The following is a 13636-nucleotide window of genomic DNA, read 5'->3' as shown; positions in this document are numbered from 1 at the left end:
ACCCTGATAAAAGACTATTTGTGGTTTACTTACAAAACAAAAACAGTAAAAGTTTATTAAAAGAAAGATAGGAGGGCAATGGGGAAATGAATGTATGTTAAAATAATAGAACAAAATTCCTAAAGTTCGTGATGGGAATGGATTTGTAGTAAGATGTTTAAAAGTCCGTGGGTTCGTCTAGATTAGACTTTGCCTTAAAAGATAAACCATGACAATAAATAAAAATGATAAACCCTTGGAGTTCCCATTGTGACTCAGCGGTAGTGAACCCAGCTAGTATCCATGAGAAGGCAGGTTCGATCCCCGGCCTCACTCAGTGGGTTAAGGATCCAAAATTGCTGTGAGCTGTGGTGTAGACTGGCAGCTAAAACTCTGATCCAACCCCCTAGCCTGGGAACTTCCATATGCCACAAGTGTGGCCCTTAAAAGCAAAAAGAAAAAGATAAACGCTGACTTAAAATACCTTGTAGATAGCATGTATTTTAATTGAGAACATTTGTGGGGTGGGATTGTCAGATATTTATTTTTTTCTTCCACGTTTATTGAGATATAATTGATAGCACAGTATAAGTTTAAGGTGTATAATTATTTGGCTTACACATCATGAAATGATTATAACAAGAGGCCTAGTGAACATCATTATCTCATGTAGATACAAAATTAAGGAAATAGAAAAAAATTTTTTCCTTGTGATGAGAACTCTTAGAATTGACTCTCTTAGTTTTCATGTATAACATATAGGAGTGTTAATTATATGTATCATGTTGTACATTTTATGCCTGATACTTACTGTCTTAAAACTGGATATTTAAGATTATTTTAAATTATACCAGAAATAGAAGTAGTGGATTTCTTAGGTGATATAATGTACCGTATCAGTAATATATTGCTATAAAACGAGCCAACCCAACTAAATGCCTTAAAATAGCAGTGGTTATTTATTTTCCTCACAAATCTTCAGTTTGGGTAGGCTTTCTCACATGTGGTGGTTGGGTTCCAAGAAAACAAGGTATAAATTTGTGATAATTCCATGGCCTGGTTCAGAAGTCATGTATCGTTACTTCTATGTTTATTGGCAAGGGCAGTCACAAAGTTTCAAGAGTAGGGGTCATGAATGCTACCTCTTGTTGGGGCCACTTTTGGAAAATTTAGTCTACTGCATGTATTTCCTTCCACTTATTGCTGCTTACATATGTCTTTCTAAGAAATTCTGTGGAAAAATCAATTCGATGTTTAGAAATTAATAGAGGAAAGCTGAAAGTAAATTAAAATATCGTCTGAGCAAGACACCTTTTTTTTTTTTTTTTTTTCTTTCCTTTTTACAGCCTCACCTGCAGCATATGGAAGTTCCTGGGTCAGGGACCCAGGAATCAGAGCTACAGCTGTGGTCTACACCACAGCCACACAACACCAGATGCTTAACCCACTGAATGAGGCCAGGGATTGAACCTGCATCTTCACAGAGACAATGTCAGGTCCTTAACGCACTAAGTCACAGTGGGAACTCCAAAAAACTTGTTAAAATTTCTTTTTCTGGAGTTCCCATCTTGGCTCGGTGATTTAATGAATCTGACTGGTGTCCATGAGGACACGGGTTTGATCCCTGGCCACGATCGGTGGGTTGGGGATCTGGCATTGCATAAGCTGTGGTATAGGTCGCAGATGCAGCTCACATCCCATGGTGCTGTGGTTGTGGCATAGGCTGGCAGCTGTAGCTCTGACTTGACCCCTAGCCTGGAACCTCCATATGCCGTGGGTGTGGCCCTAAAAAGACAAAAGACAAAAAAAGTTTTTTTTCTTTTTCTGTGTAGTTCTCAATAATTTATTTTCAACTATCTCTAATAAAAATTACTGAGGAGTTTCCTTGTGGCAGAGCAAAACCAGTATTGTCATTGCAGTTGGATTGCTGCTGTGGCTCAGGTTCTGTCCCTGGTATGGGAACTTCCACATGCCATGGGTATGGCCATAAAAACAATTACTGAAACTTTGGACATTGTAACTATATAGTTAACACAGTTGTGGAAATCCCAAAGTTAATTATGTAGATATCAAAATACTTTTACTCTCAAGGACGTGGGAAGGATATGCACTGTGGTGACAGTTTGCACGACCACCCCTAGGTTTGGTGATTTGCTTGGAGGACTCACAGGGCACAGCGCGTAGTTGTACTCACAGCTAGAATTTATTAAAGTAAAAGATCCAGAGCAGAATCAGCAAAGGAAAAAGCACATGGGGCAAATTCCAGAGAAAACCAGGCCCAAGCTTCCAAGAGTCTTCCTCCCCTCCGGTCACGCAGGGTGTGCTCTATTCCTCCAACAACAAATTGGGACAATGTGTGCGAAATGTCTACCAGAGAAACTCATTAGAGACTTGACACCCAAGGTTTTTATCAGGGGGTTGTCCTATAAGCACTCTTTACCTAGCACTTAACCAAGATTCCATATTTTCAGAGGGAAAGCACAGGATCAGCGTAAACCATTTTGTTTGCTTAAACAGTTTTTGGCCCAGTGAGCTGCCCTTAGTATAGTTAGGTGGTGGGAACCCTCCTAAAATCCAAGTTCACAGACACCAGCCGAAGGCCAAGTTTGTAGACAGGTTTGTCTAAGGAAAGCTATTGTAGGCCTGCTTTGTTAATTCTTTAAAGAAAAATTGTCCCCAAATCTTCAGATTGCTCTGGGTGACCCTTAGATTTCAGAGTAAAGAAGGAAGGTTATAAACAAATGAGTAACTGGCCATTAACTTTAAAACCAAGATCAAATGTTGGTTTCTATTAAAACTTGAAAACTTCCTGTTAGTATGGAGTTAAAAATTTAAAACACTAGTTTTAAGTTAAAGATATTGTCTGTGTAATATTAATAGATGGATTATAGTTACAGGAACAAATATGTGTGGTAACTTTCTACCCCCTTCTTCCTTAAGTGCATCTTTAGGGAGGAGAGGCAAGGCAAATAGCATATTAGTTAAGAGCATGAACTCTGGAGCTAGACCATATGTGTTGGAGTCCTGGCTCCCCACCCTCTCTCTGTCTCGCTTTTCTCATCTATCCACTGGAGATAATACTAGTACCTACTTTATACAGTTGTTAGTGGAACAAGGGAATTAACATAGAAGTTACCTTGCTTTATTGCATTTTGCAGATGCTGTTTTTCACAAATTGAAGGTTTGTGATAACCCTGTGTCAAGCAAGTCTATAGACACCACGTTTGCAACAGCATTTGCTTAGTTTGCCTGTCACATTTGGGTAATTCTCAGAGTATTGCAAACATTTTCATTACTATATTATGGTGATCTGTGGTCAGTGATCTCCGATATTACTACTGCAACTCACTGAAGGCTCAGATGATAGCTTTTTTTTTTTTTTTTTGTCTTTTTGTCTTTTTAGGGCCGCACCTGCGGCATACAGAGGTTCCTAGGCTCGGGGTCCAATCAGAGCTGTGGCCACCGGCCTACATCACAGCCACAGCAACTCGAGATTCAAGTAGTGTCTTCGACCTACACCACAGCTCACGGCAACACCAGATCCTTAACCCATTGAGTGAGACCAGGGATGGAACCCACATCTTCGTAGATGCTAATTGGGTTCGTTAACCGCTGAGCTGAGACGGGAACTCCATCAGATGATAGCATTTTTTAGCTAAGTATTTTTTGCCTCATTTTTTCCCTTTTTAAAAGTTTTATTGAAGTATGGTTGATTTCAAGCAAGTATTTTTAAATTAAGGTATATAATTTTTTAAGACATAATACTGCTGCATACTTAATACGCTATAGTAGTGTAAAAATAACTTTTATATGCACTGGGAAGCCAAAAATTTGTGAGACTTGCTTTATTACAATATTTCTTTATTTTGGTGGACTGGAAATGAACCACAGTATCTCCAAGGTATTTCTGCCAGGGAAGTTCCCACTGTGGCATAGTGGGTTGAGAATCTAACTGCAGCAGCTCAGGTCGCTGCAGAGGCATGGATTCGATCCCTGGGTGAGCTAGGTGGGTTAAAGGACCCAGCATTGCCACAGCTGTGGCTCAGATTCAGTCCCTGGCGGGGGCGGGGGGGTGGCTTCCATGTGCCACAGGTGTAGCCATTAAAACCAAACCAAACAACAACAAAACAGCCAGGTAGCAAGTGTATCATAAATTTAAAAAAACAAACCAAAAAAGCCCCCCAAAAAACAGCCCCTGTATCACCATTCTGTGGAATAATGATTATGGTTACTGAAACAAAAATCAGATCATCTGTTTAGAAAAGTATTAATACAACTCTGGGGTCAGCAGCGGATTATGGGAAATTGTGTCTATCCTGAGTTTTTAATGGTATGTGATTCTCCTATCTTTAAAGTATGGTATGAGTTTGGGGGTTCTAAGAAGTTGGCATAATTTACTATAAAATTAAACCCAGAAATATTCAGAATCTTTAATCCTGAGTTAATATAATCTGCTTTTAATCACTGGTACTAGTGTGAGTACACAGTTCGCTAGAATGTTTCTACAGAGAATATAATTAAATGCCTGTATAGAAAAATAATTGTCTTGCTGTTGGTTAGAATTATGTTTGGTTAGGAATGAACAAATGAAATTATTATCTTAGTGGAAGCAGGGTAGTAGTTTTCTAACATTGTTACTTACCCAGTAAAATAAGCCTTCTTACTAGGGAAGAAAGCACCAGGGCATTACTAAATGAAGGAATGAAGTTAATATTTTTAACATTTTTCCTTAAGGACCAGTGTAATGCGGAGAAGCACGCAGATGGAATTATAGTAAGTTTAATCTAATCTTTGTTCCCTTTTACTTCTGCAGAGCATTATAACCAGTCATGTCAGGAGAAGCCTGAATTTCTACTCATTTTTCCACACAAATTCTCTTTTTACCTACTTGCTGCTGTTTGTTGTTGACTCTTGCAATTTTCCTTGTGCTCTTAAAGTTGGCCATCTTTCAGCAATCATTTGGAGGGGAAATGTTGATCTTAAAATTTTTCTAAGTATTGGTTCATGTTGAATCACCTTGCATGTATTTATTAACTTCAAGGGTTAATCATGGTATAAAAATGCAGCTTTTATGACTAAATAAGGCATAACTCACAATGCTACATTTCTTGCCAAACTTCTTTCTTTCTGACAAAAATGGAGGGGCACAATATTAAAACATCTTAATCTAATTATATGTTTATAGGTTTTTATTATTTTTATTTTTAGATTTTGTGTATTATGTTAACTGTCATTGCTACTGTGGTATATACTGCTTTTTTGTTGGAACAAATTGCAACATGAATTCTTTTATCTTACAGCCATTTTCTTATTCTTTCCTCCCATTGATTTTTTAACTCTTCCGTTGTATTCAATTTCCCTACCAAAAATAAAAGAAAATTTGGAATTCTCTGGTGGCTCAGTGGGTTAAGGGTCCAGCACTGTCACTGCTGGGGCACGAATTTGATTCTTGGCTGTGTTTATTCAGAAATAAGAGTTTGAAGGTTTGCAGTTTAAGCTACTTTAGTTTTATGGTAACTGAATGGCTTCTGTTCAGACTGTATTTCTGAAGCAGGAAGGCAGCCTCTTTTTTTGTCTTGAGGCTTTACAAATGCCAGCTTATGTAAGATCTGGAAACTCATTTTGTAAATCTTCAAAACCATCTTATGATTGTATGTGAAAGGGTGAGATTTATCTTTATATTTAGTTTAAAATGAAAAAGAAGTTAAATATCTATGTTGTTTACGTATTTCTTTAGGTGACAGAGATTTAAAAATTTTTTTAATTCGAATTAAACACATGGGAATTTTTGTTTCTCTTCACAAGTGTGAGTTCAAAATTTGAGCCATGGCAATTTAATACAATTATGTGATATTAGTATGATGTACTATAATATCTCTTTCTGAGATATCAATTAAGATTGTAAGCATCATGGAAAAAGACTATGCATGTTGTTTAGCATGGTCTATGTTGGTCTATGTTGCCAAAGACCCCAAGGAAAATTAATGATGGCACTTATTTTCATCTCTTCTCCCTCAGAGCGAATCACTTAATTTTAAATATGTGATATAGCAGTTTTTTAAAGCATACCAAAAATGTTTGGTTATTTGCAGTTAAAAAAATAGGAGTTCCCGTCATGGCTCAGTGGTTAACAAATCCGACTAGGAACCGTGAGGTTGTGGGTTCGATCCCTGGCCTTGCTCAGTGGGTTAAGGATCCAGCGTTGCTGTGAGCTGTCGTGTAGGTCGCAGACGCTGCTCGGATCCGGCATTGCTGTGGCTATGGTATAGGCTGGCGGCTATAGCTCCCATTAGACCCCTAGCCTGGGAACCTCCATATGCCTCGTGAGCGGCCCTAGAAAAGGCAAAAAAAAAAAAAAATATATATATATATATATATATATATATATATATATATAAATTTTATAGTTATAGAAAACCTAAATTGTAGAAAACAAACATATTTGAAACATTTGATCATGTTTTTCGTTAACAGTGTTTGTTTTTTAAAAAGAAAGGCACTATTTGTGGTTCCTAGTAGCCTTAGACCCAGATTGCTAGGACCCACCTTCTGCCACTTGTTAACTGTGACCTTAGGCAAGTTACTTAACCTTTGAGTCTTTGTTTCCTCATCTATAAAGAAAAGTGACTTCTATCTCAGAGGGTTGTTTGTTGTAAGATAGTGAGCACATGGTAATCAATGTTAGCTATACATATATATGTGTGTATAATGTATATATTGTATTGCATGAATTATATTAATGTTACAACAGATTTAGTGTTCAGGATTATAATTTGCACTTCTCAAGCTCTGCACATTCTTTTTCAAAGCAAAGTGTAGAATATTTGACAAATTTTAGGCTAAGCTCGATAGACAGTGAACTATTATGTATATGTAGAGTAGTTACATCTTGTATTTACAATAGCAACAAAAAATATTTGGTACTTTCAGTGTATGTTCAAAAAAAAATCTAAAAGTGTTTTGTGGTATTGACAAGCCTAATCTTAACAGTTCATCTGAAAAAACAAGATTACATTCAAAATATAGAATTCTGGTCCCTTTTTCCAAGGTTATTTTATTTCTCAGTCTCTTTAGTATTTTTCTTGTATAATAGGTGGGGATAAAGAGGTGAGATATTCTTATTTCTGTGGCTCAATGTATTAAATATAATAAGGTGGGATTTTGCCTTTGTAAAGCACTTGGAATCCTTTGGAGAAAATCACTATGTAAAAATAAGGAATTTATTTTAAAAACTGCTCCAGGGCTTGTTGAGACACTTGTTTAGGTATTATGGCCAGACCGATGTCTGAAAATAGAATCATAAAGTAATAACCAGAAAGCCCTTAGAGACCACATCATCCAGACATTTCTTCATTTTATACACTGGGAATGTGGGGCCCAGCAGATTAGAGACTTGCCAAGTCATTAGTAGATCAAGGATTCTAGGAATTAAAACTCTTAGTTTCTGTTTCTGTGCTTTTCTTAATGCTTCAAAACCTTTCCCACTTGACTTTGAGGTTTTTGAGTATTAATTCTTGTTTTCAGAGTTTCTTCTCTATCCTTTATTTTCTTGGAGTAGAATGCTTATGGTAGGTTGACTGTGGTGACAGTCAGAATTCTCAGAGTTCCCATTGTGGCTCAGCAGGTTAAGAACCTGACTGGTTTTCATGAGGATATGGGTTTGACCCCTAGTTGTGCTCAGTGGGTTAAGGATCTGATGTTGCTGCAGGCTGTGGCGTAGGTTGCAGATGCGGCTTAAACCTGGCATGGCTGGCTGTGGTGTAGACCAGCAGTTGCAGCTCTCGTTTGACCCTTAGCCTCAGAACTTCCCTATGCCACAGGTGCAGCCCCCCCCCCCAAAAAAAGTAATAATCAGAATTCTTATGTTCAAATCACTTAAATTTGATTTAATGAATTTTATGTTTTTTATGCAGAGAGGATTTAAGAAAAAAAATTTAACTTAGGCATTAAATAAGAATGCTATAAAAACGTTCCCATTATCTCAGTTTCTATTGTTACATGCTCTTAAATTTTTACAAGTGCTTTTTGGGGCTCATTCATTAGTAAAGTATTTCTTTTCTAATTCAGTTTGGGTATTTTCTAGCATAAGGTCTACCTAATATGTGTTTGAAGGTTTGTTTTCCAAATCCAGGAAAGCTGAAAAACTTAAATTTTTATTTTCTAGGTTTTATTTAGTATAGCCTTCTAAAAAGTGGATTAAACTTTATTTGGCAAAGATCCTTCTCCAAATTAAAAAAAAAAATCAGTAAGCTGTAGAGTCTTGTTTTTAAAATGCCATCATGCTGGCAAAATAGTTTCCTGAATTGGAATCAGAAAGACCTAGACTTTTTTTTCTCTCTCTCAAATTATAGCTGTATGTTTGAATATTTTTTTCCTTCTAAATCCTCAAAAAGAAAGCATCCTTTCTCACAGCGACCAATTAGAAGACACATCTCTTTTCCTTTAGTGACTGAAACTAGATGCCTAGACAGGGAATACACAGTGATGGAAGGTGGCAGTAGTATGGGATATAAAGATAAGATGATGTAGTGGTGCCTGTATATTAGCTAATCATAGGGTGTAATAGTTATTAATACCAAAGCAGGAGAGAGCATTTTCTATCTTTGATGTTTATGGTGAATTAAAAATTTGAGAGGCCCTGAGTTGAATAAAGAGGTTATTGTTTTGGCTTCCTGAAACCATTGTATAGCTCTTTGCAAATGTTTTCACTTGGCTTTACCTTTCTATATGACAGAGACTCATTCACTTTCCCACCTTACTATGCTTTTTTTAAAATTTTATGAGAATCTCTTAGACTTCTGTATAGGAAAGTTTTATTTACTGCTTGTATTTTGACCAACATGTCTATAGAGCTACCCTCAGGACTTTGCTGTCAGAAACAGGGGCATTTCATACACTTGGGAGGGTCAACGCTTGAAGGATATTTAAAAATAATTATACTGTATTTCTTTATCTCAGAGTACTATTAATCCTGTAGATGCAATATATCAACCTAGTCCCTTGGAACCTGTGATCAGCACAATGCCTTCCCAGACTGTCTTACCTCCAGGTATAGTATAATATTTGGAGAAATGTTTCACAGATTCATTGATGACCCAAAAAGCTTAATTTTTTATGGCAGTTGTAATCTTGAAGGACTCTTTTTTTTTTCTCCCCCAAATAAGTAAAAGGAATCTCACACATAAAATGCAGCCAAAAATAATGAACTGGGGAAAGATGATAATATTTTTGGTGTTGGAGCTTTTTAAGTACAGTTAAAGGGCTTTTGGTTTTCAAAGTGAGATGGGAGACAAACATGGTTAATTGAGATTAGCTGGTAGAATCCCATGATCCAGATTCATGACTACAAAGGAAAACTTAGTTATACCTTAATTTACCTCGAACTACTTGAAACTAATCCTGGAATGTTCTATTTTGGTATATTCTTTATAGCTCTGAATAATACAAATGGTTTCTTCATAGTGAACTTTAAGACACTGAGAAAGAGAAGAATGAAATTTGGGATGCCTACTGATTAAATAGATGGGTATTTTTAAGGATAGGTTAATAAATAGTGTTTGTTTTGTTTTGTTTTGTTTTTAATCAGCAAAGGAGGGCTTAGGGCCAACACTCACTGATTGCTTTTACATTTTTGTTGCATCCACATTTCAGTGTTCTCGATGATGTGATTAAGTCAGAAATTATACTAGAAAAAGCAATTTTTTTTGGAGGAGTGCTATTTTAGGGCCACATCCATGGCATATGGAAGTTCCCAGGCTAGGGGTCGAATCGGAACTGTAGCCGCCAGCCCACATCACGGCAACTTGGAATCCGAGCCATGTCTGCAACCTGCACCACAGCTCATGGCAATGCTGGATCCTTAACCCAATGAGCAAGGCCAGAGATCAAACCCGCTTCCTCATGGATCCTAGTGGAGTTCGTTAACCACTGAGCCACAAAGGGAACTTCAACAGAAAATGTTTTTAAAAAGTACTTACCAGTATGAGACCTTTTTCTGAATTTTTATTCCTTAGGAGAATAAGCTTAATAATCTCTCATGAGACTAAAGAGGAAGTACTGTGCCCCATTTTAGATTTTACATGTGGCTTGGAAACATGCATGATAAACTGCTTGGAAACAGTTTATCATCAGAAGCATTTGCTGATTTTACAGAGCAGTTATACTGAGGTATTGGCATGTCTTGACTAGTCTCTTGATATCTTGCCTCTAGTGTCTTAGTACTAGGTAGCATATCGTTGAGCTCAAAGGGTATAGGAGGTCAGAAAGGAGTAGTGGAACTTGACTTAATGGAATATAATCTCAAAAATTATTATCTTTAGGGAGTTCCCATCGTGGCACAGCAGAAACGAATCTGACTAGGAACCATGAGATTGTGGGTTCAGTCCCTGGCCTCACTCAGTAGGTTAAGGATCTGGTGTTGCCATGAGCTGTGGTGTAGGTCACACTTGTGGCTTGGATCTGGCATTGCTGTGGCTCTGGCGTAGGCCAGTGGCTACAGCTCTGGTTGGACACCTAGCCTGGGAACTTCCATATGCCATGGGTGCGGCCCTAAAAAGACAAAAAAGACAAAAAAATTATTCTCTTTAGAATTTTGAATCCCACACAGTTGCAGTTAAAGAGTTGTGTTTGACTTTTTCTCTAACTTACTTCACGTGTTCATATCTTCTAGAACCTGCTCAGTTATGTAAATCAGAGCAGCGTCCATCTTCCCTACCAGTTGGACCTGTGTTAGCTACCTTGGGACATCATCAGACTCCAACACCAAATAGTACAGGTACAGACTTGTAAGATTCCTTCCCTTCTTATAACTGCCTGCTAACATTTAAAATTTGGTTTGCTTACTGATGGCAAAAAGATTGAAGAAAGGTTGAATGCTCAAGTTGGAGATACCATAGTCTTACCATTGTAATTACATTCATGAACTGGTTAACTTTGTGATTGAACCAGAAGCTTTAGTTATAGTTAAAATTTAAATGAAATAAAGTATCGCAGAGTTGTCTGTATTTGCTTACCTTCAGATTTATTTTGAGGATCTATATTGGCTTTTTAAAAAAATTTGCTCTTTAGACTTACACGCTTTCTTACTATAAAGCAATCAAACAATACAGAAGTATGAGAACAAAAGCTGTAAGTCTTCTTTGCTCATCTCTGTTGTTTGCATGCATGTATGTACATACATATCTATATTGTATATTTCTGTTGTCATGAGATCATGTGGTTCTGGGACTTTCTGTTTTCATTTAACTAAGAACATTTAGAGAGTTGTCTGTGCTCATGGAGTCTGCAGCATTCTTTTCATAGCTGCTCAAGTAGCTATTACCTGTTTTCCTCCTGATGGACTTTTAGGTTGATTCCAGTATTTTCCTATTGTAAATATCCGTACTTCAGGGAACATCCTTGTACAGTAACTTTTGGCACATACATTTTTTTTTTTTTTTTGTCTTTTTTGTCTTTTTGCCATTTCTTGGGCCACTCCCGTGGCATATGGAGGTTCCCAGGCTAGGGGTCTAATTGGAGCTGTAGCCACCAGCCTACGCTAGAGCCACAGCAACTCAAGATCTGAGCCCTGTCTGGGACCTACACCACAGATCATGGCAACGCCGGATCGTTAACCCACTGAGCAAGGGCAAGGATCGAACCCGCAACCTCATGGTTCCTAGTCAGATTCGTTAACCACTGCGCCACGATGGGAACTCCCACATATGTATTTTTTAAGGATAGATTTATCAGTCATGTTTTGCCAGTTTTATAGGCAAAAAAAAAAAGATCATTTCAATTTGCATTTTCTTGATTTATCAGACTTATGGTTTATATTTTTCTGTTTTTTTTTTCTAATTAACAGGGATGCTAACATTGTTTGCATAGATATTTATTTCTTGTTTTAAAACCAATTTGGTTACCAGTAGAACCAAACTCAAGGGAGCACTTAGTGCTTTCATCCCTGTTACATGTGGAGGCCAAACAAAACCCCTGTGGAGGAGGTGGGAGATAAGCCCCTGCTTTTGCTCTGCAAGTTCTTTCCTGGGAGGGACTTTGCTGTGTAATAATGAAAAGTTACTGTGATTTTTTCGCCCGTTGTGAAATTTACACCAGTAAAAGTGCTGATATTATTGCTTTGGTTTTTAATATTTAACAGCCTGAGCAGATGTTTTCTTAATTTTGAAAGAAAGCAAGCAACGACAGTTCTCATTTGAAGCTTTTGGGAAAATACTGATAAGCAGTTTGAATAATGAGGTTGAAATGTTTGGCTGACTTTTTTCTGTATTTCATTACATGGTGTCATTTTAAAGACGGTATCCGTGTTTTCTTTTTTTTTTTGTTGTTGTTGTTGTTATTGTTGCTATCTCTTGGTTCTTGGGCCGCTCCCGCGGCATATGGAGGTTCCCAGGCTAGGGGTTGAATCGGAGCTGTAGCCACCGGCCTACGCCAGAGCCACAGCAACGCGGGATCCGAGCCGTGTCTGCAACCTACACCACAGCTCACGGCAACGCCGGATCGTTAACCCACTGAGCAAGGGCAGGGACCGAACCCGCAACCTCATGGTTCCTAGTCGGATTCGTTAACCACTGCGCCACGACGGGAACTCCCGTGTTTTCTTTTTTATATAAGGAGGAATTATGTCAGAATTTTGAAACAGCCAAAATGTGTCCATTTGGACAAATCATGTTCATGTGATTTTTGATAGTCTTTCCATTATGTACTGTTGGCTTACTGCTGCATTTTTTAGGTATCTGCATAAGAGCTCTGGCTTCCCATTGGTAGTGGTGTCTGTTATGGGACTTCCACACCCTTAACTTACACACTGTGATTATTAGTGCCATGGGGACATGGCATTTTTTCATTTATTTTAAAAGGCTGTGTCTGAGTGGATGATGTGATTTGCCTTTTTCTTTGTCTAGTTTAAATGTTGGTTTTCTTTACAATTAGTGTAGAGACTTCCACCAACTTAAATATTTCTTCATTTTAGAAAGGTCTGCTTTGACCCCATCTCCCTTTATTACCAACATTGTCCCCTAATTGAAAACTTTTTAACTTCCTAGGCAGTGGACACTCACCACCTAGTAGCAGTCTAACTTCTCCAAGCCATGTCAACTTGTCTCCAAACACAGTTCCAGAGTTCTCTTATTCTAGCAGTGAAGACGAATTCTATGACGCTGATGAATTCCATCAAAGTGGCTCATCCCCAAAGCACTTAATAGAGTAAGTAGGTGAACTACCTATGAATTGGAATGATTCTCCTGATTTTTAAAAATGTAATTTGATTTTGAGACATGACAGCTTATTTATTTATTTATTTAGCTTTTTAGGGCTGCACCCATGGCATATAGAGGTTCCCAGGCTAGGGGGCCAATTGGAGCTCTAGCCACTGGCCTATGCCACAGCCACAGCAATGCTAGATCCGAACTGCATCTGCGACCTACACCACAGCTCATGGCAATGCCAGACTGTCAACCCACTGAGTGAGGCCAGGGATTGAAGCTGCAACCCCATGGTTCCTAGTCAGATTCATTTCCGCTACACCATGACAGGAACTCTACATGACAGCTTATTTTTAATTGGCTTATTGAGCAAAGCTGGTTTTGTGAGAATGTTGATTTCACTCCTGATTTAGTTCAGATGGAATAAGTTAGCATCAGCTGTGATAATATGCCATTAT

General features: G+C 37.9%; 1 protein-coding gene across 11 annotated transcripts in view; it reads left to right on the top strand.

The window, feature by feature from the left end:
• Positions 1–13636, top strand: part of OSBPL9 (oxysterol binding protein like 9) — a 177669-nt gene that overhangs the window by 140014 nt on the left and 24019 nt on the right. For 7 of the 11 annotated variants that reach the window (XR_002345204.1, XM_005665436.3, XM_005665435.3 and 4 more), the window contains 4 exons: positions 4714–4752; positions 8938–9028; positions 10649–10753; positions 13020–13179. Coding sequence is in view for 10 of the 11 variants with exons in the window: in XM_005665436.3 (XP_005665493.2) it covers positions 4714–4752; positions 8938–9028; positions 10649–10753; positions 13020–13179 (395 nt within the window). In the remaining variant the exon portion in view is untranslated. The remainder of the gene's footprint in view (positions 1–4713; positions 4753–8937; positions 9029–10648; positions 10754–13019; positions 13180–13636) is intronic. The other 4 variants (XM_003482083.4, XM_003482085.4, XM_021096662.1 and 1 more) reach the window with 1 other exon arrangement.

Source organism: Sus scrofa, chromosome 6 (assembly GCF_000003025.6).
Source record: "Sus scrofa isolate TJ Tabasco breed Duroc chromosome 6, Sscrofa11.1, whole genome shotgun sequence".
In the NCBI taxonomy this organism is placed as follows: Eukaryota; Metazoa; Chordata; class Mammalia; order Artiodactyla; family Suidae; genus Sus; species Sus scrofa.
The sequence above is the reverse complement of the archived record's forward strand: the minus strand, read 5'-3'. Positions and strand labels throughout refer to the sequence as shown.